The sequence below is a fragment of the Anopheles maculipalpis genome, chromosome 3RL (genome assembly GCF_943734695.1).
Source record: "Anopheles maculipalpis chromosome 3RL, idAnoMacuDA_375_x, whole genome shotgun sequence".
Classification (NCBI taxonomy): domain Eukaryota; kingdom Metazoa; phylum Arthropoda; class Insecta; order Diptera; family Culicidae; genus Anopheles; species Anopheles maculipalpis.
Window position 1 is genome coordinate 68,904,106 of NC_064872.1, and position 24,765 is coordinate 68,928,870.

Consider the following 24,765-nt stretch of genomic DNA (forward strand, 5'->3'; position numbering starts at 1 on the left):
GTTTATGGAACACATTTTCCTGCCCCACCTTTTGATCGTTAGCAATTGCATTCAAATGTGTGCCGTTCCGCTAGATACAACCGATACCGAACCTATAAAATACTGTTCCTATACTTTGTGAGGAAAATGGTCATATTGGCGGATAGTTTGTTTGGTTCCTTCCTGTTGCCCTCCACTGCCGGCAACCACACACACTAATCTAGCAACAAGAGATACGCTCCGATCTAACCGATATGCCTAAATATGGATGTCAATTTTGCACTCGTCGTCCCAACAAAGCGAAACACTCAATTTTAGCCATTAGAGCCGTTTTCCTCTTTCACCGATTCGTTGATTTGGGTTGCATAGTTCTCACAGCGTTCCATTTTATGCGGCCATTGCTTCATTATGTCATTCCCATTGGTGCGGCGATGGTGGCAGTTCTGATGGATGGGCTACGGTTGAGCTACACGGTCAGTCAGACAGTCAGTCAAATGGTGGAATAAGGGATGGTACATGAAGAACAGGGGGAGAAGAAAAGAAAATTAAATAAGTACAATGTGTAAACAAAAGTTTGGCAGTGGTATATGTAATAATTTGATGTACAACTATGATTTTGTTTACGGTTGATGTAAAAGGTAAAACTTATAGCTGAATTAGTAAGGCACATGCCAATAAAAAAACATTAAAACAAGGGAAATTAAAATGAGATGAAACAATCATCAGGGGTTTTTGTTTGGAAATTTTGATTTTTTTTCACATACAAAACGACACAATCACGTGGGGTAGAGGGTGATGCTTATCTTATAGAGCAAATTGGATACTTTAATAGCAAGGCTATTCAGCTAAATGATCTCGAGAGAGATAGAGAGAGCGCATAATGCGAGTAGAAATCATTCACGATCAACAAAATAAACGTGTGCATATAGGAACCGAAAGGAGAAAAAAAAGGTCAACGTCACAAATAATGCTCATGCTTTTCTCTTTTTTTTTCCTCTTGTTTTGTTTCTATCGGTGGCATTTAGAGACTTGGAAAAGGAAAAGATTAATTAACGCAAGCATTTGGGCAAAAGAAAGGCATTGGATTTTTTTTTTGGCGGAAAAAGAAACAGGCGCACTCATCAGGCACAGCGTTTGTGTAAACTTGAGTTGTTGGTCAAGCGGATTTCATTTGGGGCTGCTGGTTGAACAGAGTTCAGGTAGTTTTATTGTTATTTTATTAAAAGAACTTTAGTGATAGAGACAGAAAGACGATTTATACTTTTTGGTTTAATGTGAAAAAATAAAACAAAACATAAAAGGTAAACAATTTTGCCGTAGATATAGTTTTTTGATTTTTGTTTTGGTGACGAATGTGGAATATTAGCGGTATAAAGAAGTGGAGTTGGTGAGAGAGTTGGTTTTTTTTTTTGTTGTTGCGAAACGTTCCATTCCATTATCCCTGCTGAGCTTGTAGCATGTGGCAGGAACACAATCGTGGAAGGGTTGGGCTTCGTGGGGTGGTTTAAGGAAAATTGAGGTTTTGTGGAGGGTTTAGTTTACTTCTTGTTTTTAAATCAGCGGAAGCTTGCATACATTCTTATAGAGAAGTGTGTGAGGCGAGCGGTAGAATAGCAAAAGCGTTAAACTATCACAGGTCGCGAAGCATATATGGACAACTGGGCACTGGTGTGTGTTTGTATGTTTATGAAATAAGTGTGTATGCTTGTGAGTGGAAGATGTATTAGACAGAATGAGATATGAATTTTTATTATCAAAACTGATTTTTTTAAGGGTATCTGATCATCTCTTCAGAAGTCGTGGTTTAATTCATTTCTTTAAAAGGTTTCTTGTAAACGCTTCTTTTGTACAAGAGCAATATATCTAACGAGCAAGAAACATTCATTTTCTAAACACACAAGAAACTGTAACAAACGAAACAAGTTTTGTCAGGGAAACATAACAAGTGTGCATTTAAAATAATTGAATAGTTCATCGAAAAACTAAAGAAAATAACAAAAAAAAATTTTTTATCTAATTTGCTGGACAGATGAACCTAGACGTTAAACAGAATTTTCAAAAAGAATACCAAAAAATTAATCATAACCACAACTAATACAAGAGAGAACAAAAAGCCTGAAGAAGAGGACATCATCGAAACTAGCAGTTAGTCGTAAAAGATAACAGGATCGTAACAGAACATTGATAAAAGTCATTCGAAGAAAATGAGGTGAAAACACATGAAAAGAAAGCACGAACGAAAAAAAAGCGAAGAACGCTATGATAAAAATGTCGAGAATAGAATGTGTATTATTGATGCAAACATTGAAACAAGGCTCTCCCGGGCACCGGTAGAGAAAGTATATGAACATGAAATATGAAATGGTTAATTTTAAAAAAAGGTAAAGAGAAGATATAGACTATAGTGCGGAGTGCAGTAAATTTATATTATACACACACAGACACACAAACACACCTATTTGCGAGAAATGCGATGTCTAGTGGAAGGATTTGAAGAACGGCTCATGTTTGGGGGGGAGGGGGGGAGGACTTTTCCGTATTCTTCCCATCCCATCCGCCATTCAGCAGTTCCTTCCCAGATGCCCCCGGATCCGTCGAGTCTGTGTCCACCAACACAGCAAAGTACAGGTGGATGTGCATTGAGTGACTGACGCCATAGTGAACCAGAAGGTATCGCCTATTTTACGATAATCCCCAAATAAGGAGAAAGACGTGCGGAAGAAGACGTGTAAAACACGGATCGGCATCAACAAAGGTGCATTTTGTGGTTATTATTGTGACCGATGGTAAGTGGAGTTGGTTGATCTAGATTTTGTATTCTTTCTCCCGCCGGTTTCTCGTCCAAAAAGGGTCGCTTCTTTGCAGACACCTTGCAATCGCCTGAATCAGAACGGTGTACACCCGGTGGTGGTGCGAGTCGTGGGGAGGTTGAGTGATGGTTAGGACCATTCGTCTAGATTTGTTGCTGGCGGATTTTCGTCATGATGCAATGGTGTAACAAATCATAATGACAATGGCGTGCACAAAACGGGACCACCACACTTCCGCTTATGAAATGCAGCCGTGCAAATAATTTTGGACTTTGGTTTTGTGTTTGCTTTCGTCCGGCCGAGATTGCTGTGCTCACACTTGACATTCTTTATCAGGCTTTTATCGACACACACACACACACACGCGCAAACATATCCAGGTTGCATATTTTGGGCCAAAAGTGCTATCGCTTTTTGCGTCGGAAATATGGTGAACAAAAACGTCAGACACACACTACATAACTACAACGTTGGCGTGTAGCTTCGGTACGATGGAGGCGCCTAATATCTCGTTCTTCCACTGCGTGTGCTTGAGTATATATTGTAGAGCGTACAATAAATCAGCGTACCATCACCCCGTTTAACATCCACGTCCCATTCGCGGGATTACGCTACCACCGGCGCATCGGTTTATTCCACCTGCTTGCTACTGATGATGATTGGATGATGGTGATATGTGATGATTATTGCTGTTGTCAAACGAAACACAATGGCAAAACGTGAGCTTCGATAAACGGACGATAGTTTAAGTAACAAAAATTAAAGAACAATAGGTGAAAAGGGAAGGAGCGAAGAGAACAGAGAGACAGAGCCAAACTGGGACTGGGAATGTGGACCAAATCAGGCTGGGAAGAATAGTGTGGAAGAGAGGAAACCGATAAATTCCTGATTCTGTTTGGATAAGATAACCTGGAACCTTAGGTGGAACTGGAAGAAGCAATTTTGTAATATATTTTTGATAAAGGAATGTCCGAAAAAAGGGGGAAGCGAGAGAACGCATAAAAAACTTCAAAAACATCGCTCATAAGACATTGACATTGCTGTTGCCGATGTCTTATGTGGAGCATTCATCCTTTTGCTTTCTTTTCGTCTTCCAGTTCCTTAGAGCCGATTACTAATATTCCACATTCGTCGCAGCTTAAATAGTAGTAAACATGTCAAAAATTTAATTTTTCTCCTAAAAATAGAGTTCAAAAAATTAAAAAAAAAATCGAGGCACAGTGGTACTTTGTTTCCTAAGGAAAATCCTCACACTATCGAAAACCCGGATTATCAGTAGATCGCACAAAAGTATTATTTACGAATGTGAGCAAAAAACAAAGATCTGTTCTCTATTATTACAAGATTGTAAGTACCCAACCGGTTTTGATACTTTGCCGAATGTATTTTTGCTTTTTTTTTCGAAGGAAAGGATGTAGTTTGCAAAAAGTAGTGTTCTAAATATGAATGAAACGTAACTTAAAACGAACGCATCGACCGACGAGGACACGCAGGTTGCAGTGTTGGGGATACCGGTTACTTACCTAGCGAACGATTTGAATGCAGCGCTTTGGGGATTTATACAGAGTGGGACGCGGCCCGTTTGTAGCTGTTCGGCAATGAATTTGTGCATTTCCTCTGTTTTTTTTTTTTTTGGGGAAATAAAAATACAAAAGAACAATCGTATGAATTAGACATAAGTTCTTGACATTAGCCGTGGTTATCCCTTACCTTTCACTTGCTGCACTGAGGTTAGCTTGCGTTCCCAGAGGTCATCAAATGCTTGTGTTGCCGATGGCTCAAATTCTCCAGTATATTGACGCATGCCGGCGGATGTGGTGTAACAGCACTTACACATGCAGGAATGGTAACGAAGTCGACCCTCGTCGACGTACGGATGTGCTAGCGCATCGATTACGGATATTCTTTTGTCCTGTAAATTTGGGTGGAAAAAAAATTTGGAGAGTGTGAGAATGCTGGAATTTATCGGGAACTAAAGATGACATATTTATGTTGTTGTTAAAAAAATGTTTTAATAGTACATTTAAGTAGCAATTTTTATTAAAAATTATCGCACTCGATGATAAAATTTTGCTAATCGTTTCATAGTGCAAATACGGCAAGACACGTGATGCGGGCAAAAAACAATGAACCTTCGAATGACGGAACGCACTCTTACGTAGCGTAGAAGTACGCAATTCACCTCGGAATCACCATCATCGGCACAAAGAATGGGCTCAGTCGCACGCTGTTTGCTGTCAATTACACTATCAACTCACACCACATTATCCTGATACACGTGCCTTCACCGCCGTGTTTATGACGCTGCAGTGAACAAATACAAACAATCGATTCCTGGCAATTTGCACGCAACTTCCACGATATATGCCAAGGTTTTTTGTTTTTTTTTTTTTGCGCAGAGTCTAGCTATATCGACTATAAAGATGTAATATTGAATCCACCCAAATGACTTTTTCCTTTGTTTGAAAATTAATTTTAGCATACTTTTTTGTTTTTTTCCCTTTTCCTCCCGTTCAGTAGAGAGTGAGGACCAAAATACTTACCGGATCGAAGACAAGCATTTGGCAGAGCAGATGTACGGCTTCGTGTGTGGCATGGGTACTCAACGTGTACAGTGCGGTCAGTGACCGAGGCTTCGGTGCCCTCCGTAGCATGTGGCTTCTGGCGCCCTCGCAAGCATGCCGCATATCCTCCAGCGATGGCGTACCGAGCAGTTCGGTGATCAGTTCAAGCTGGAAGCAAGCGTGAAGAAATAAAGCCAACGATTATTAGACAGCCCGAAACGAGACCGAACGGCATTAGGTTACACGGCTCGCACGGCTCGTTATGCGATCGAACATACCTGCTGCACGGGACTTTGTGCCTGGAAGAGAATGCGCCGTCCGAGCAGCTCGCCGAAGATGCAACCCACCGACCACACGTCGACGGCGGCCGAGTAATGGCGGGCGCCCATCAGAATTTCCGGCGCACGGTAGTACTGTGTGACGACTTCCTGTGTCATGTGCTTCGATTGATCCGGTTCCTCCACGCGCGCCAGTCCAAAATCACAAATCTAAAACCAATCACCAACCGAAAAACGGGGAACAGCATGATGAGACGAGACACTACACTAGCCGGGAACCGTTTAAACAACGTACCTTCAGAACACAGTTACTGTTTACCAGCAGGTTGCCGGGCTTAATGTCCCGGTGTAGGATGCGTGCCGAGTGGAGATATTTCAGGCCGCGCAGGATTTGGTACAGGAACACTTTGATGTGGTCAGCGGACAGGTGCTGCGGTGAAACGATGATTTTGTGCAGATCTGACTGGAGCAGTTCCGTAATCACGTAGCTGTTTGGTTCGTGACAAGCGGATTAAGGAAAATTTGATCGACAATGATATGCAACGATAAAGAATTTGAACCATTCTTTTTTGGGTCGAGAAGGGGATTTTATTCCCGATGTCTGCAAACTTTGAACATCGTATTTATCGTCTACCACGTACAAGGCATCGTGATGTCATACGTTGAGTTTGTTGAACAGAGAGTTAAGTCCGCATGCACAACCATGCTAAGCGTCTCTCGAATAAAGGACGTAACAACGTGTTAACTGCTGTTGAAAGTTTAGAAGTGTGTTTTTCGACTGTTAGAGATCTGTTCAAGAATATTTGTCGTCCGATACCGTCGAAAAAAATTAACAAACTACCCCACAAATAACTTTTGATGCTTTGTAGCGCGTCTAATCGGTTTGCAACTCTGTAGGAAAGAATCCAAATCCTTCCCCCATTTTCCAATATCTGTGGTTAACGGTGTGCGTCCTATTCGACATCCGATTGACACGATGCTCAGCATGGTTTGCAATAAAGCTACTAACAAAGGGGATGGCGAAAGTTTATGCGGACGATTATTTTGCTCCCGCAAACTTTCACCGCCTGCACTTCCTATCAAGGACGATGCACGGAACTGACATTCGAGACATTGTTTGTGCGCAAAGAAAGTCTCGCCGATACGTCACGTCGTGTACTGCAAACGTAAACCCTTTTCGTCTGAGTAACATAAGCGAGGGAAGAGCCGCAAGACAAAAAAAAAGAATACATTGAGAGCACATCGGAATAAGGGACTGGCCATCGCTGGCCAAGCCACTATGGAAGACTATGGTAGTAAAGCAGGGATGGCGTAACTTAATGCGCTAGGATTTGTGGTTGTGGGATATGCGATGGGACATTGTGGCAACAATGGTGCAGCAGCAGTCTACTGTTGATACTCCCGCTGTACGAAGAGAGGGAGAGAAACGGGAACAAAGAAATTTTCCAGACATTTTGATCCATCGCCATCTTGCTACTCCTTGCCGGAACGTGCACTCTCCGGGAAAGGACACAACGAATCACAGCGGTTTCAACCCCGAGGGTGTATTACTTGCTTAATTCAACTTGTCCGTTTGCTTAGCGGGACACCCGACTGGTGCACACACACACACACACCCGAGTACTAAATTGCATCCATTAATCAAATGGAAACACAAGTGCTTACGGCTGGACCTGGAGCTGATCGTTTGTTTTGAAATAAGGGAAACCAAACTTCGTCGTGTGTGTGTGTGCTACGTCCGTTTGTCTTCCCCGATCACCCGAGTGGAAATAGCAAGAATTATTACAGAGAATTATTCTTGCTGTTTGTTTATTTTTTGCGAACGAAACATTTTTGCGACACTCCTATAACGAATTTCTTCTTAATTAATTATTTGCGAGCAAAGTCTCATCCTGCGCCCCCTGTTTTTTGTTGATGATTCGCCAGAAATATGCCGATTCGTTTGAAATTCTAGCAGTTTTCAAGGATTCTGCGTCCAAACCGAACAATTCCGAAGAAAATGATGCTCCAAAAGTTCGCGCAATTCGCGCCAAAGCTAGAGTCATTTCACACGTCCTTGATGTAAATAAGCATATTGCCGATGGGAGGACGTAACGCACACACACGCGTTCATGTTTCTCGCTCGTTTCTCTCGTTCTCTCTAGCACACTATGGATGGTGGATGGAGGATGGTTCTCTTTCTCTTGGAGCAGCAGCAGCTCCAATGCTTTCTTGACTACGCCCTGCTGCCGCGACAAATGTCCTTGAACGTTCTCCCCGGGAGTTGGTTGCCGTTTTGCTTCCTCATCCTCACCGCTGGCAAGTATATTTGGGATGGGCCAGAGCCCATGCATAAAATAAAATCGCTATAAAAAGTGGCAAATTCCAGCATCTTCCTTCGGTCAGGGTGGAGTGTCTGGAAGTAGATAGCAGAGGGGACTAGCTTTGTGTGCACAAATTTCTCGCTCTCTCTCTCTCTCACACTCTCTGTTTCCTTTTTCCGTGTAAAACTGGTATAGCTTCGAGTGGAAATTGTGGTGAAAAGTTTGTCAATAAAGTACAAGTGGGGATATTATGCAAAAATCCCTTATCGCTAGCCGGAAACCGAATTCTCGCCCTTTTGGTTTTTATGGATATTTGTTCAGTTATATCTATTTATTTTTATTTATTTTTTGCTCCCGTGTGTCCTTATGGTTCGTAGAAATGCGATGCTTTCCCGAGCGGAGTAAATGCTGCATGAGGTCAAAACGATACCACCGACTATTTCAATTGGGCAGCGGCGCATGGGTTTGTAGTGATAGTCGAGACACGGAATCGTGACTTTTGTGACACTGTGCCCTAGTTTTCGATTCACTTCGATGAAGATGATGCTTTTTCAAATACAGCCACATTCTTACCATCAAATGAGTGAAGGTTAAACATCGAAAGAACTCTAACTGAGGAAGAAACTTGTCACAAATAGGTAGGTTCTCTCCAAAAGATCAACAAAATTTTTGTTATGCAAATGTTTTCGTTGTGTCGAATGCTTCATTAACTGTAGCGGAGTTTGAAATTTACATGAGCAGACAGGCAGGCAACACCGCCCCACCTGTCTGAGCGAACTGATGAATTATTCACAGAGTAGTGTAAAATATAATTCGCATGCTGCTGCTTCTCGAGAAAACTAAGAGATATTCTAAAGCATCAAGGAACACACAAAGTGGTTAAAAAACCGTATTTTAAAATTATGAGCACTACTTGCTTTAAGAGTCATAAGATAGGCGTTAAAGTTGAGCTTAAATGTCCAAAATCTCATCTACTAACTTGGAAAAACAGAACAACTTTTGTGGAGAAATGTGAGATGTCTAAATGAAATCTAAAATCGGAAGCTCCCTCTGTTCGAAAACTTTGGTTTGTACAGACCAAAGTTCATCGAAATCCGTTCATTATGCTTTACGCATAAGCTCATTCGACTAACGATAGCCATTTGCGTTGATTAAACAATTCCATTGCAGTGGTGACGCTTTCTTGTTGTGGGAGAGAACACTCAAAACGGGGTATCATATGGATTTGTAGGTTTCAATTTGAAAAAGGATACATTTCCTGGAAGAAATCTAAATGCGGTGGTTGCAGGATATCCAATGCAGAGAGTACCTGTAAACGAAAAGAAGCAAACATAAAACAACATTAGTAACAGAAAAAAAACTTCCCACAATAATCCATTCAAAGTGCTCTACACTGCGGTACTACTTCTTCCATCCCGGAAGCATTCAAATATGATCCCCGCTATGATACACATTCGTTGCAGCTGGAATACGACCAAACAACTCCCGGTTTCTTTTACCCGTCCGGGGATGGATGACTTTCGTTTCGCCCGGAAATCCCGGGTTATCGATCGGGGCTCGGGCTGGTTGTCGCATTTTGACAGGAACCGTCTGCTGCTTGTCAGAATAAAAGTGCCAAATCGCTTCAACCAAACCGTTTTTGGTTGTTGTTGTTGTGCTTCTCGGGAAGAACCTTACACATTGGCCTTCTTTCGAGCAAGGGAAGCCACTTGTCGGTGCTTTTTGCCGGCACACAGTGATCAGCGCCGGCTGTCAGCGCAACAGTGCTGCAAAAGCATGGCCAAACGATTGGCAAGAAGTTATCTGATAGCTGCTGACTCAGCAAGTACATTGCTCGGGTAGCGTACAACGACCAACTGCGATGACTGCCGGAGCAAGATGCATCGCTGTGGTGCAGTGAGAGGAAGACGACCACACGGTGGTAAAGCTTCCCGGGTGTAGTGGCTGCTAGTGTGAGTCAACCTTCGTTGAACGTCGTGGGAACTTTGACATTAATGCGAAACGCGCCGGGAAGTGGGTGGGGGTGAAATGAATAAGAAGATTTTGGGGAAGGGCAAGGAGTGCGGGAAGTAATACGACACCGATTCGTAGTCTTCGGTTGTGTGTGCGGCGGCTTACGTCGCAGAATCGACTTTGTGCAACGTGCTATTGCATGCTAGTGGGAAGAATCCGGTGCCACTGCTGGGGCACCGAATCGAAAGATCTTGTTTGTCGACATGCAATGCGATTGATGTAAATTTTACATGTCACTTTATGACGCCGTTTTCATCAAATCGTCGACGATTGGAATTCCGGGCAGAGAATCCTGACTATTGGAATCTAATCGTGCAGTATGCGATGAAGTAAAACGGGACAAGATGGGGGCATAAAACGCGTTTATCCAATGTTTTGCTCATTTTATCTATTTCGTACATCTGTTCTGCATAATTCTCCACATTGCATCAAGGTATTTCGAAACAGTTTTCCTTCGAGGTTTCCAAGACCATAGATCTCCTGCTCGGTAGCTCGTTAACGGACGGCATCCTGCATACATGGTTGGCAGTTTTCTCATGCGATTTGTCTTCCATTTTTACGCCGTGCAGCTGAAAAATGACATTTGCGTTTTGGCTCGCAAACTTTGGGGACCATTTGCACGTGCCTCTGCGTAATGGCTGGTGTGGCACAGCTAACGGCAGCCAGCCGCTATCTGCTGAACCAATCGAATCGACTAACCACCACGTCTGTACGTGTAAAAGTAAGCACATGATTTATCAAACAACGTTATGCATAATAAACCCTTTAATCACACCCACTTTTCACTTCCCCGTAGCATACACCTCCCCCCAATGGATGTCGAATGATACCGAAATTCAAACATGCTCTGTGGAGCTATCGGGGACAATGGCCGTACAACACCTTCGGTGCAGTTGCAATCCCAAATGCAACGAATTGTTTGTGTGCACACTAATTGCATTAGTGCGTTCTACCCAAAACGCGGTTTGATCGGATTTATGATACTGTAGTAGCAGCATTTTTTGCTTGTTCGATTTGCATACAAATCTGACCCAGCAGTGTGTGCGCGCGCGAGAACTCGGGATGCAAACCAAAAAACTTGACTCCACAACATTTTTGCCGAAATCTCAAATTTGGTCGCGTGCTTATTCCCTTATGAATAATGGACTTCACAGCTTCTGCCAGCCGCTAAAAATGCGATTTCCATAGCATTATCTCCTCGAAACCCGTACGCGATACATAGAGCCTCCCCCCCCCCCCCCCACCCCCACCCCTTCCTTTGGCTTTCGGACCATTTTTTTAGAACAATGTGCAATTTCCATATTTTTCCCATGCCTAACGCCACTGCTTTTCCGCGGCAGCGAGAGGGAAAAACTGCAACAAAACACGCTCTCCCGCTCCCCGTACACACACACACACACACACACTCATATGCTCCACATAGTACATTTCGTCGCGACCGTTTAGTTGGCCAATTTTATACACTTGGAGACCAACTCGCCTCACACGTTTGGCAGGGTGTTTCTTTTTTGGTTTGGAGTTTGTTTTTGATTTCGGGGAGCTTTTTTTCGCCAAGTCAGGCCAAGTACGTATGCAAAAAATAAAAAATAAAAAAATAGTGTTGCAGTGTTGCGCAAAGCGCACTGCATCCATCCATTCGTGTCTTTTGGGCATGCAAACCAATAGTAGCAGGCAACAACACACAATGGCAACAGGCGCACTATGCTATTCATCTGTCCGGGGCCACCGTAACCTTCTGTATGCACATACACACACATTCGGCATGCATGCATTTATGCAACGCTTAACCTCCCCTCCTCCCCACCTACCTCTCCCTTTCCAACACTCCCCTCTTGTTGTTTAAACCGGTCGGGGATGGGAAAAGTGCGCTAAAAAGCATTCCCTTCGCGCTATGTGCCCTCCGGAAATGGTTTATGATTTATATCGCGGGCTCGCGGAAGGTTTATTAGGCAATCGTTTTTTTTTTTCGCCACCAAACATACACAGCCCGAGCTACGCCGGGCGTGTAGAGATACATGATAAAACAGGCGAAAAATCATACAAATGCTCGCACATATTTAGCTTCATCTCCTGGCTGGAGGGAGACTGGGGTGGGCGCACTGGGGCGGTTACAATACCTCAAGCAACTGTCGTTGCCGCTGCATCTGTGAGCCCTTCGCACACCGTTGTGGTCCTGCTGTGTGCATTGTTGCAGAACAGCTTGGTACGTTGTTTCAACACCCAAAAGCTTCACTATCCAAACACGGGAAGCTTGAAAAAGCTTTTTTTTTTATAATGGGTGTATATTGTGTCCGGAACGTTTCACAATTAATAGTGAGGAAACGAACAGTTGTTGTGTGTGTTTTGGATGCAAGTCATATCATGATTTTAATTATTCTTGTGTGTATAAATTGGAGCGTGGGAACTTAAAGGTTTTTTTTTAGAAAAAAAACGCACATCATATCAGGACTAAAAAAATAAGTTCGTGCTGTTGTCGTACAAGCGTCGTAAATTATTCCATTTTTTTTTTGGTGCAAACTTGCAACACTGCCAGTTTGAAGTGTCATCTTTAGGCAGGTGTAACAAAAAGTAGTTTCCATTATCTTCTAAAATGGCAACACTTGTCCCGAAAAATTTGGGGTTTTTCGCGGAGTTCTACTTCATTACTACTGCTTGAACAAATCGCCTACCGAAAGTCATCGTATATTAGTGCTGCTCTATCGGAAAGAACTTGTCAAAAGTCGTTAGCGCAATTGAAAAGTGGCTTTTTTTAGTTTAACCATTTGTCAAAGTTTGAAAGCTATGGGAATGATCCGCAAGACTGGACGTTGGGTGCCGTACGAACTGCAGCCGAAGAAGCGAAGCGAAACAGCGAAGAAAAACTCGACCACATATGGCAGTACCGGTTAAAAAATATTTAAAAATGTTGAGATGGAATGTCCTACCTTACCCGCCGTGAAGCCCAAACAAGGCACCCTCCTGATTATCATCTTTTCCGATCAATGCAACATGGCCTAACAGAACAGCACTGCTCCAATATTCAAGAAGTAAAAAAATGGATCGTTGAATGCATAGCGCCAAAAGAACCCTCTTTTTTCTCAAAAGGAATTCATAATTTGCCAAAAAGATCGGAAGAAATAATAATCAACGATAGAAAATATTTTGCCAAATTGCCAAGAATTCATAAAAAAAGGTTTCGATTTCAAAAAAAAAAAAACGCCCGAACTTATTTTTAGTCCTAATACGCTCAGGACACGTGTTCAAAAATTACTAAAATTGTGGAGAATTATTTTTATTAAAATAATTGCTCGATTAATTATATAACGACACATTTATTTACCTTCAGAAGCATGCATTTTTTCTCATCGTCTCATAACGTATTAACCTCATTTCAACATGATATCTCTTGCACGAAATTCGTAAGCTTGTCGTGCGTGCGTCATTTCTGTCTAGAACGCCTACAAGCTGCATTAAGGCAGGACGGACATATCTTAAATGCCGAGCTCACGCGCACCATATTGCTACTACCATTTTAGGGAAGCAGCATGTTGTGTGGTCGCAGGTGACGTTAAGCTTCACTTCAGGGCCGCGTACCAACTGGATGGTCCCGTACAAATGGTTCCATTTACAACATGCATCCACCCATATGGGGTGAAGGTTTGTATCATGCAAATGGGACTAAGATGTTTTTTTCTTTCCTTCATGGGACAATCCCAAAAAGCGACAGCAGGAACAGTGAGTGCATCATAAAACTGGTAGGATCTGGCTGCTATTGGTAGCAATAGCAGCCAGATCCTCGGTTCTGTTTCTGGCTTGCGGAGTGATGAATCCGGCACGAAAATAGCGTCTTCCAGTGAGGACGGCTTCTTTTCCGTTTGTAGAACGAATACAAAAGTTTCGCCTCACAGTTGAACCGTTTTCCACATACAAAATTTACGTACGTGACACGGTAGAAAAATTGTGCCTTTAGTGTCGCTGACAAACCCGCGAGGGGTGATTTTCCCGTAGGACTTGTGTTCAAAATCAAGCGCATCAGTAAGTACTGCATTCTTTTAAAAGTACTGCAAAAGGGGAAAGCAAGTGAGGGAAGGCGAATACGAAAGACATGTACTTGTACCATCGATCAATACTGAGAAGAAGCGATTCAGGTCAATCGAAAACGATATTTAATAACTTAACAATGTCCCTAATAATGCAAGCCACAACATAAGGGACCAGTGCAGACGGTGACTCTTTTTCCTTCTTTCTTGGACGCTAATGGCACGCGAGGGTAATTACACCCGAAGAGTCATTAGCGTGGATCCGTAAAGAATTGTTGGGTGTGGGATTAAGCGTAAGGTCCTAACAAACCGTCGGCAGCGTGACAGTGTGCGAAGGAACTACGCAACGAGCACTATAATTTTATTTCTACGTCAGATAACATTCAGATCTCGCTAGAGAATTGATTTATATCCCCCTCACTCAAAAGACCTTCTGTTTCTTTCGGCAATCGAACAGGCGTGTGAATATTGCCAGCTTGTGCTTTTGAACTGTATCTCCAATCGAAACTATTCCTCAAATTGGACTGGAGAAAATAAATTTAATAAGGGTGCAGTTTGTTATCCAGGACAGTCAGACAATTCCTACAATACGGTCGATTGATGTTACAACTATTCGGGAGCATAGCATGAACTTCATCCAATACATCTAGTGATTATTGCATGAGATGGAAGCTTTGTGGTTTCCGTTCGCCTTGCCAAGCCTCCAAGACTCTGAAGCCTTTGATTGGAATTCTTTGCCAACCAAAAACAGTGAGAAGAATGTTACAAAATCAAATTTCTGCTTCCGTTGCATGCTGGAACCGAGCCGGCACCCTTTACCCAATGGAAGCGTTTACTTTCATGTGCTCCGCTTTTTTTCCAAAAGGAATCAATCCAGTAGTTGCTGCATCCGTGGCTTAAACACTCAAACAGAGGCAAAAGCAGTTAATCGATAGCTGTCTATTTTCAGACCGCTAGAATAGCATCTTTACTGTGGTTGGCTCTTTTCATTCGCTCTCAGATTCCTCTCGGCACATCCATTAACCTAGTTCGTGATTCATATTTGATTCGATTCTGTGTGCATGCATGTGTCCCTGCCGAGATTGGCAAGAAGCGAACGCGGGACGGCGAGAGCGAAACGAGTCTCCCTGGAGGGCCACCAATGCTGCTGCCTGCTACGTATTGCAGCACCCCAAAAACATCTCCAAACGATAAAGTGTTACCGGTAGCGCTCGACTGCAATAGCTGCTGATGCACTTTTGCTAAAGTTCATCAATCAATCGTAATGGGTGGATTGGTTTGGTCCATGGAGCTATTCCAGAGCTAATGTTTGCCTAAAACGCACTATACATATTGTTGTGAATTGTAGCTCCCAAAACGATGTTCCAACAGCTGTTGGTTGCCTTACCAGAAAGATAAATTTGTTGCCCCAATTAATGCCAATCACTGCCACATTTTGGGCGATGCTTCCTTCTTCTCCTACGAAGCTTAATATGTACACGGTTGCACTCTATGTTTGCTTCCCAACCCGACGCTCAAACACGTGTTAACTGATAAGAAAAAAAAACATCACGTGTGGACAGCAAGGAAAACAATGTCTCCCAAAAGGAGCATCCCATCTTCGGGGTTAACAAGAATAATATCACTTGCCAAAGTTATCTCGCAGCTTGAAGCGAAGCGACAACACTTTCTAATTAAAAACTTCTTCCACCGCTCACCCAGGCTCAGGGGCTCGTTCAGGCGAAAAACGATACACAGGAAGAGTGTGATGTACACGAAACGACAGCAAAAAATATATGCTTAGCTACTACTGTTCATACTTGCTACTCCCCAAGAGGGATGGATTGCTGCTACTACTACTGCTGTGTTCGCTGCTGCAAGAAGTTTGGTACTTACATTTTCGTGCTTGAAGAAGCAGAGCATCTTGAGCTCCCGGAAAACACGCTTCGAGGACACGAGCGACTGGAACACGTTGGGCAGCTTCTTGAGTGCGACCCGGCGTCCATCACGCGGATCGGTGACAGCCCTGAGGAATGAGAGAGAAAAAATTGTACCGTTAGCATAAATGACCAGTAAGTACGAAATGCATGGAAAACGGTGGAGACGCGCGCGCGCGAGACTTGGATGATTAATTAGAACAAAGCGAGTACACACGGTCTGTTTTCCTGTACGTGTGTCCTTCTTCTCGTTGAGCGCGGTTTAAGAATATGAAGCAAGGCTGATAAATGTTTGCGAAAGAAAAGTTGACACAAGGCGGTGTGGTGCATAAAGTTTTGTTTTTATTTCTTCTGAAGGATAATCTTACCAGAAGAAGACTTCAAGGGGGCGTGTTTTAAGTGAGCTGGAGGCCATTTAAACTAAGCGAACATTTAAAGTGCTTCAAGCAAACTTTCAACGTGGCTTTTTATAGCCAGAACGGTGGGAAAAATTCTTTAAAACCATCCGTAGATTGTGTAATTGTTTCTGCAAGTTTTCCAATTGATATTGGTAACTTTCCCGCACTGAACGAGTGAGTCGTGAGTTGTCATCCGCGTACCTCCATTCTATTTCATGCGAAGAATTGAGCAATCGACACCTTTTCTCAGTATCACGGGCCGTGCATTCCTTCACGACACAACGGCTGACCAAGAAGTATTGAATTCCATCGTCAAACCCCGGCTGCGACAAAACAAGTGCAATCGGTAGAAACGCAAATGATTCGATGCATTCAACCGTACGCCTGGGAGGGGGGGAATGGAAATAATTCAAATGCCACCCCGGTTGGACAACAGGGAGGCCTGGCGTCACACGACTGCTTAATTGGGAATCTTGTAAATTGACAGTTAGATCGTAATGGTCAGATTCCACAGCAATCAAGCGAAGTAGTCAGTCCGAGACTAAACCTCACTTTCTGCAGTGTTTGTTTTCTTTCTTAGTTGTTTGATCTCTCTTTTTTAAAAGCCCCAAACTATGCTTATTGACCATTCAATGACCGCAAAGTGTAGTGTGCTTGGAAGGTGAAGAATTCTTTATAAATTACTTAATAGGATAATGCTGATGGAATTGCAGTTTTAATTCGCAAATCCTTTTGCAGAAAAGAAAATAAACTATCATCGAGAAATTTCAAATCAAACAGGGCCACCCAGTCACTACGCCAGGCATTAAGATCCTGTTCCTGACAGTGCACCTTCCCAGGCACAGGAACCGGCGTGCCAGAGCAGAAAATGAGGCAAATTTTAATTCAATTCAAATCTTGATGCACGTCACTCGTGTCGCTCGCGCGCCTTCTGATAGGTGTGCAGCCACGTCGCTCTGACGTCCGGTATGTTGACGTGCAGGAACTTCCAAACCTCGAAACAGGAGACTCTAGCTATTTCAATGCACCTTCAGCTGCTGCCTTACTTCTGCACGGCACATTTTCACGGCAACGAGCGTATCCGTCTGAGGGATACGGAAAAATTGTTGGAGAGGCTCATTTGTTCAGAACATTAGAACCCACACATGCTGCCCATGGTCGGGCTAGGAATAAAAAGCCGTCAGGACTAAAACAGAGCAAACCAAGCGGGAAGGAGTCAACAACCGTGTGGTAAAACGGGTCGACGCCTCGCCTTGAGAGTCTTCGCCCTCGTCCGACACGGCGCGCCGAGGACGACGCACACACCGCATAGTCTCTAATTTCATTTACACCTTTAATTTTCCTATGAATAGTCATCGTCGGGCGAAAGTGTTGCGTTCATGTTGCGTGTTAGCTTGTAGCTGGCCAACAGCATACAACACCCGGGGCGTTACCGTTCTTTCTATCTTGTTGGAGTTTTTTTTTTTTGCGTTATCCAGCTCAACCTGGTAATTCGAAATATTGTTGAAACGACCATTTCTCGAACCGTTCCAGTTTCGTGCGATGTGGGTGGAGGGAAAATAGACGTCCAAAAAGCGTAGACACGTCAAGCGTCATGATGATGTGTTGTCGGAAGCGTTAGTCACACCATGAAGAAGCAACCTAACCTCACTTATCATATCGTATCATCGGCACGACATTGTGTACTGAACACGATTAGCTTAGCGTTGTTTAGCCACTAATCGAGACCGAAACTACTCCACCTTCACTTGGCACTGCCTTCACGCAACAGAGAAATAAATTGTTTCGAAGATCGGATACAAGTGCGTAGAGCTTCTTCGCTGAACTGCTGATTATCAGCCATCGATACTAGGATCTTTGAAAGGTTAACTATTTTCATCCGTACCAAATGTACGCTACGGGCCACGGTCTAACATGCAAATGCCAGAGGGCACAGGCTGTTGCGGGCCACACGCGTATATGTGTGTACGTAGAAATTCTGAAACAATTTCGTGTAACAAAATAATTAATTTGACTGCCCACCGGAGAACGTGGACAGGAATCAATTCGGTTCGGGGAAGAGTGAGTAAAAATAGTACCCGAAATAAATTGCGTGTTTGATACAGACCGTTATTCAACTGTGAGCAGCATTTCAAGGGAAAACAAAACCCATACAAGATTCTCAGAAGCCTAGAAAAAAGTATTTTTGTAATAATTCGAATTGCAGACACATAAGTTCTGCGCCAGATAAATTAACACAGCGTGTCATCAATTAAGTGTGTTCGGCAATGTTGCGGAGGAACTTTCTCTTTTCGACGTCTGTTCTTCTTGGCTAAACGGCCCCCGTAAAGGTCATGTCAAGTATTTGGATAGTCAAAAGTCCCCGCGCTGCGGATGAACAGTCCCGGATAGGATTTCCAATGGAACACCTAAAGTCGAGGTCTGCAATATCGATATAATTATCAATTAGTTTCACATTACGCCACCATCAGCCTCTAACAAATATTTTTTCAACCCATTTCATCAATCACAAACCCTCTCAAAGATCACCTCGGAGAATCATGCTGCAATAGGAATATATTTGTGTTTCTATTCTGTTGTTCGTCTGTCGTCTCTCTGCTGCTGGACCGTTGAAGGTGACGCCCAGCGACCGAGCACAACCGCAGCAAACTGCAGCGTATAAATTTGTGGAATTGGAATTTGTTATTTTCTTATGCATTTAGCACGCGGCGCGTAATCGTGGCTGTCAGGCCGTTAACGAGGAGACGTTAAAAGTTATGAGCGCTCAACACTGTGGCCTTAGGCTACTGGTGCTGATGCTGCTGCAATGCCACTCGTTGTCATTTTGTGGTACACGCTCTAGCCAACTACGAAGAGCGTCAGAATGTGATGTCTTCAAAGAGATTTTCAGCTTCTCGCCACTAGGGTATTTAGGGTGTATTTCCACTACCCGTGACAACAAAGGAAGGAAAAAGGCAGACAATGTTTGGTTCTCGAAATAAAATAAACCACGCAACTGGTGTAGCCACTTTTTCTGGAGAGAAAGAATTCTTTGCCGACTGCTGTCGGCGAACCCTGTCATCAAGTCCGGACTAGCGTGTCTGGTGGTAAGAGATAAAGCACAACGCACCCATCGTCAGTGGCTAACGACCACCTTCACAGAGAGATTGGAAATGCAACTTCGGAATGGTGACTGTCCGGTTTGCTTTGTTCCTGGTTCCAATCCTTGGACCGGCACCCGGACTGAGCATTCAAGTGGAGGGGATCATAAAAACTATAAAAGATGCATTGCGATGCTTCGTTGATGGCTGGAAAGGAATGGTACTTCTACGCATCTAGAAATTCTATGTTGAGGAGAAGAGGAGTTTACCTGGAAGACTACGATAGAACTCTTAAAATGTATGCATAAAGCTAGCAAAATTCAGAATCAAAAGTTTGAACTTTTTTTTCTAAATTATTTAAATTTCCATTATTCATTCATTAGAAAACGATCTGCCTTTCTCCCGCGCCAATGATTAATGTGTATCAATATCAAGTCAATTTACGCGTTCCAACTCAAGCAACTGTCATTGAAATGCTTCCAAAAATCAATTTATTCTACATTTATTCCTCGCGAATGGCGCTAAGAAATAGATTTGCGTTGCGCGTCTAAGTTACGTCCAAGACGACCGTCCGATGACAAAAAAAACGCATCACAAATAGAAGTGTCTGAGGGTGATTGAACTTACCCACGCTGTCGTCTGCAAACATCGACGCGGGCACGTCATCTCAAGGCGGCGTCCATACAATCGCGAGCGCCGCTAAAATGTGTTCCCTCTCCCGGCTTAACCCAAATGTAAGCCAGACGCAAAACAAAGTCAAAACAGTCCAGACGACAAAATCGAATAATCTCACATCCCCACGACAAACAATGTGACACAACAACGCAACGCGCGTCGTATTCAATCAATCCCTCGTGCCTTGCATGCGTGCGCGCCATTTGGAAAATTCTGATACCGAAAAACACGGGACGTCAATTCTAAGATTTCAACCATCAAATTCGCGGGCAAAGATGGCAAAGGTAAATATGGACGTGTGTGTCTGGTAGCGCGAGGAATGATTTGTTTCCCCAAATGATTGTTTCGAAAGCAGTTTCAGTAGGTCTACTTCCGTAACTTGAACAGCCCGGTCGCAGGCAAATGTTTTGGGGAGTTTGTAAGCGTATGAAAAGAAACAATGACCCATTGCGCTATATTCTAGCGCAAGAATCTAAGCAAAAGAGACCGCGAGTAAGGCACTATTAGGTAAACAAACACAAAAATTGTGGGAGACTTTTGTGAAGCTTGCATTCATCCATCATATTGCAACATGATTTACGGCTGGACAGAATTAGGACAGCATGGACCGGTTTATCTAGTTTGGCATGATTCAAAAACGCTACCCTCGAAGGTGTCCATTAAATCATTAAAATAAGTCTATGCAAGGATTTAGGAACTTTAGCGCTTATGAAAGTGTGATACAAATTTATTATCCGATCGGAATCACACAACAACAAACAAGAGTCGAGACTCGAGTCATGCCAACTCGCCGCACCATTTGTATTTTTCAAATATTCATTCCAACAAATTTCTTGACGTCAGTGCGCGCGCGTCCTACGGTGCTAGGCATCTTGAACGAACACCTCCTACACGAACGAGCGCTGGTATGGACGACGAATGGTGGCTTAATATGAAAACACAAAATTCCCAGCATTAACCAAAATCGCGTGCAGCGGACATTCCGAAACCGCGCAGAGCGTTATGGTCGTTTGCAGGTCCTTGGCTGTGCGCCTCTTTCGGGAGGGAAGGAGCAAAACCAGCGGGAGCCACAAATGGCTAAAGAAGTTTTATAGCCCCATCCGGTGCTGGGATTGACGTTCGTAACAAAAATAGAATCTCGACTGGAGCCACGATCGGAAGGACCCTCTCCTTATCAAGACGCAGCGCGCCATTCCTACCAGATGTTAGCCTGTGTAAGGACGAACCGAAAGAAAAGGGATAAGGAGCTACACAAAAGTCGAAAATAGAAATTAACCATTCATTGAAAGGAAAAGAATTGGGGGAAGAGTTCTAGACGAGATGGACGAGATATTCGATAAAAGCTTTGCAGCAACTTTAATCGATTTGCTCAAGTATCGTCAGAATCGATGGAGAACGCAGCTGGTTCTTGATTTAGGTGGCGTTGCTTGTTCGGGATAGAGAGCCAACCAACAAAGGAATAGCCGTAAAAATTGGTGCCGTTCAAAGAGTTGCAGCTTTTGCCGTTAATTATTCGCGAAACACTAGCAGCACAAAAGGCTTCAAAGGTACAGGTACCGATCAAGCACACACCAATTGAGAGAGCATTATGGAAAAAAAGGCATCATAAATAAACTTTCGACAGTTCATAAACAGCTCCGGCTCGCTGCTGGTTGTAACACAGCAAACGTTCACATGGAACGGAGGAATGAAAATGTATTCTCACCCCAAAACGAGAGGCGTGAGTTTTCCGCGAGCCAGCTCGTAAAGTAGCCAAACGGAAAGTTATACGCTGACGGTTTATCGGAAAAACTGGTTAGATTTCGACCACAGTCACGCCAGCAACAAACGTAGCATGTTCTCTGCCGTTTCTTATTCATTCGATCCCTCGTTATGCTCGCCAGTTTGCCGGCAGTTGAATACAGCCGGCCAGTTGATTGTGTAGAACGCCGAGCACCAGAATCAGTTATCAAACGTAACTCAAAAGGCGGAAAAGGGTCACACGGCACAACCATCTGACGCATTTTCGAGGCGAACCGCTCGACGCTCACTTCAAGCCGGAGGTTAAAAGTTTAAAACGAAAATTTATTGTACCTCGTTACGCGTGGATGCTTCTTCGTTTAAACTGGCGAACAATGTTTGGGTGCAGAGTAGCAGAAATATGGTAAAAAGAATTTATAGCTGTTCTGACATGAATTATTTCACTTATTGCTTTTTTTGGGGATTGAGGGCTCTCTCTGTTTACTTAATGACGAATAAAATGGTTTGGATTTTTTGGTTCCCATTTTCCCAAGGATACGGATTTTGAGCAACATGTCTTCCGCTTCGTGCAACTTTACTTGGGTCGGTTTCAAGCTATGGAAGATTTTTTAATTAAAATTCCAAACCAATTCCCTGCAGGATTTAGAGAATCCTGAAATATTCAAGGTAACGCAATTCCACACATTGAATGTAGATATTTTGCCCTAAAAAACGTATTTTCCTTGTGTTACGCTCCGGGAAGATTTCGATTGGCGATAGAATCCATGGGACTCGTCCCTGGTGGTGCAAATTTTCATCAAAGCCTCGAAGAATGCCCTTCAAGGCCTTGCTGGGAAATTACTTCCATCAGCACTCACAAAGACCGCTCCCATCAAGGCCCACAGTGGCCCCGGAAGGACACTACACCCATAACAAAGCACCATAGTCATCTCACACAACACGGAAATGGACTTGCCTGCAGGGATCATGCCACCACGGACATACCTCCGCAGTTCACCCAGTCCCGTCAACTAATTCCAACCGACAACGCGACACGATGACGACACAGAGAGTGCGTTGCGCGGGTTTGCCTTCTTCTGCCGTCGGTTCGACAAAGCGAAATCAACGCGCCCGCGTCTGCTGCTTTGATTCATACAAATAAAGGCCACGAGGACGATGTAGACGGGACACCGAACACCTCACCAAAGTCACCACACCCTCGCACCGGACTTTCGTTCGATGATGCTCGATTCGTTCTGATTCGCTCGATATCTTGTGACACTTTATTACTCCTCGGTCGGTAATTGCGTGTGAGGGTCACGGACGCCACAGCCAACACAACCACTGTGTCGTTTCGCGCAGCAGACGACAAAGGGAAAATGCAGAAAAACTTTATTCAACGCTAGCAAAGTTGAGCCGGTGAGTGTGCGAGACGAGCCGAGAGCGAGTAAAACAATGTGGTTGAAAGTTATGATTGTAATTCAAATTATTTTGCCATCTTGGAGAGCGCGGTGCGTTGCAAATTAAAGCACTAGAGGGCTTGCGGTACTTACTGATCAATTATGGGCAAATTTTAAGATAAGTTAAAGTACCAGACGAGGAGATATTCACCAAACATCTACTCAACTCTCTGCTGTAATCTTTAATCTCTGGCAAATCCTCAACCAACTGCTCAACGCCATCCCTTACCTGGGGAAGGTAGAGCAAGCGCTGTGCGTCGAGCATTGCGTCAACGAAAACCATTTATTTAGTGCCATCCTTCGCCACGGCTGCTTATCGAAATGGTTACCGCACCGACACGACCTGAGACCGAACGATTTCCTTGACGAAGTAATTTCCAGGGATTTTCTCTGTCTCTCCCGCAACGACACATCCGTTGCGCGGGAATAGATTTCCTAAGGACATTGGATCGAGCCAACCCATGTCGCTCGTTCGCCGAGTAAGTGTGGGCGAAGCAAAATTGCTTTCTTTCATCAGAAAGCGCGCCATACGAAAATTACGTCCAACACGAGCCAGCCGGTGAGGATGAGAGCGAGAGCAATGGTACAAGGTCAAGATGGCACCACGATAACTGTGGTACGCCAACGGATACTAGCTGCCTTTGGAGGGAGCCTGTGACTCTCTGCGTGTGTGTGTGTTAATTTTATTATCTTCCGTGCTGAGTGCTCACGAGCACGGACGGTCACACCAGACCTACCAGGATAATGGGCTTCCAATAGAGGGGGATGTGATAGTATTGTGCCTTTTCGGGGTCATGATAAACTAATCGCTACTCCATTGCACCACACACAAGGCGGAAAGAAATATGAGACCGTTGGCCAGGAACTCATCAAATTGAATTAGCCGACCAAGGTCGGCAGATTGCATTAAGACGAATGCTACACTTTATCGGCCACACAACAAAGAAGCTTAGTAATCTAGAGGGCGAAAATTAACACCTAAGAACAGACTCGCCATCGTTTAATACATTATCTTTATTTTCTTTACAATATTAAATCTTCACACACAAGAATGTGGAGCGGAGTCTATACGTCTGACGTGGTTTAATCGATTTACCCACGGCAAATGACAGGGACACGACGGCACGATAATCAACAAGGTAAATTGTATCGACTCACAGTCACGAAACTTTATCATCCAAAACACGCTAAACTTTGAGTGAAACATTTGTCTCATTCTATTAACAGACCACCGGAGCTACTCAAGTTACATTGGCGGGCCGCGACGATAGGATTAAAAACGTTCGTGGAAAAGTACCCTCAATCGTACCCATAAAGACCCAACGGTCGACGACGATTCTCGACACTCTTTTCCCTTTTCGCATCTTTTGCAGCAATACTCACAAACAGAACGGAAAACTTCTCAACTTCTTTCCAAAACGGCAACGACGATTACCAACAGTACCGCGTTCGTCTCAAGCGTGCTTTTCAATTTGAATTGCAAATCGGTGTAAATTTCAAAGCGTTGCGTCGATTTCTAGACAAACTTACCAAACACTGAGGACACTGAAG

General features: G+C 43.8%; 1 protein-coding gene across 2 annotated transcripts in view; it reads right to left on the reverse strand.

Annotated features, from left to right (window-relative positions):
• Positions 1-322: 322 nt before the first annotated feature.
• The window catches only part of LOC126562270 (serine/threonine-protein kinase NLK), a 67,520-nt gene continuing 43,077 nt past the window's right edge, over positions 323-24,765 (reverse strand). The window contains exons 2-9 of one of the 2 annotated variants that reach the window (XM_050218730.1): positions 15,842-15,971; positions 9,188-9,243; positions 5,927-6,119; positions 5,632-5,841; positions 5,333-5,521; positions 4,500-4,701; positions 4,313-4,406; positions 323-445 (exon numbers count right to left, since the gene is read on the reverse strand). In XM_050218730.1, coding sequence (XP_050074687.1) covers positions 391-445; positions 4,313-4,406; positions 4,500-4,701; positions 5,333-5,521; positions 5,632-5,841; positions 5,927-6,119; positions 9,188-9,243; positions 15,842-15,971 — 1,129 coding nt within the window. In that variant the 3' untranslated portion in view covers positions 323-390. Of the gene's footprint in view, positions 446-3,349; positions 3,479-4,312; positions 4,407-4,499; positions 4,702-5,332; positions 5,522-5,631; positions 5,842-5,926; positions 6,120-9,187; positions 9,244-15,841; positions 15,972-24,765 lie in introns of those variants that run through there. The other variant, XM_050218731.1, reaches the window with a different exon arrangement.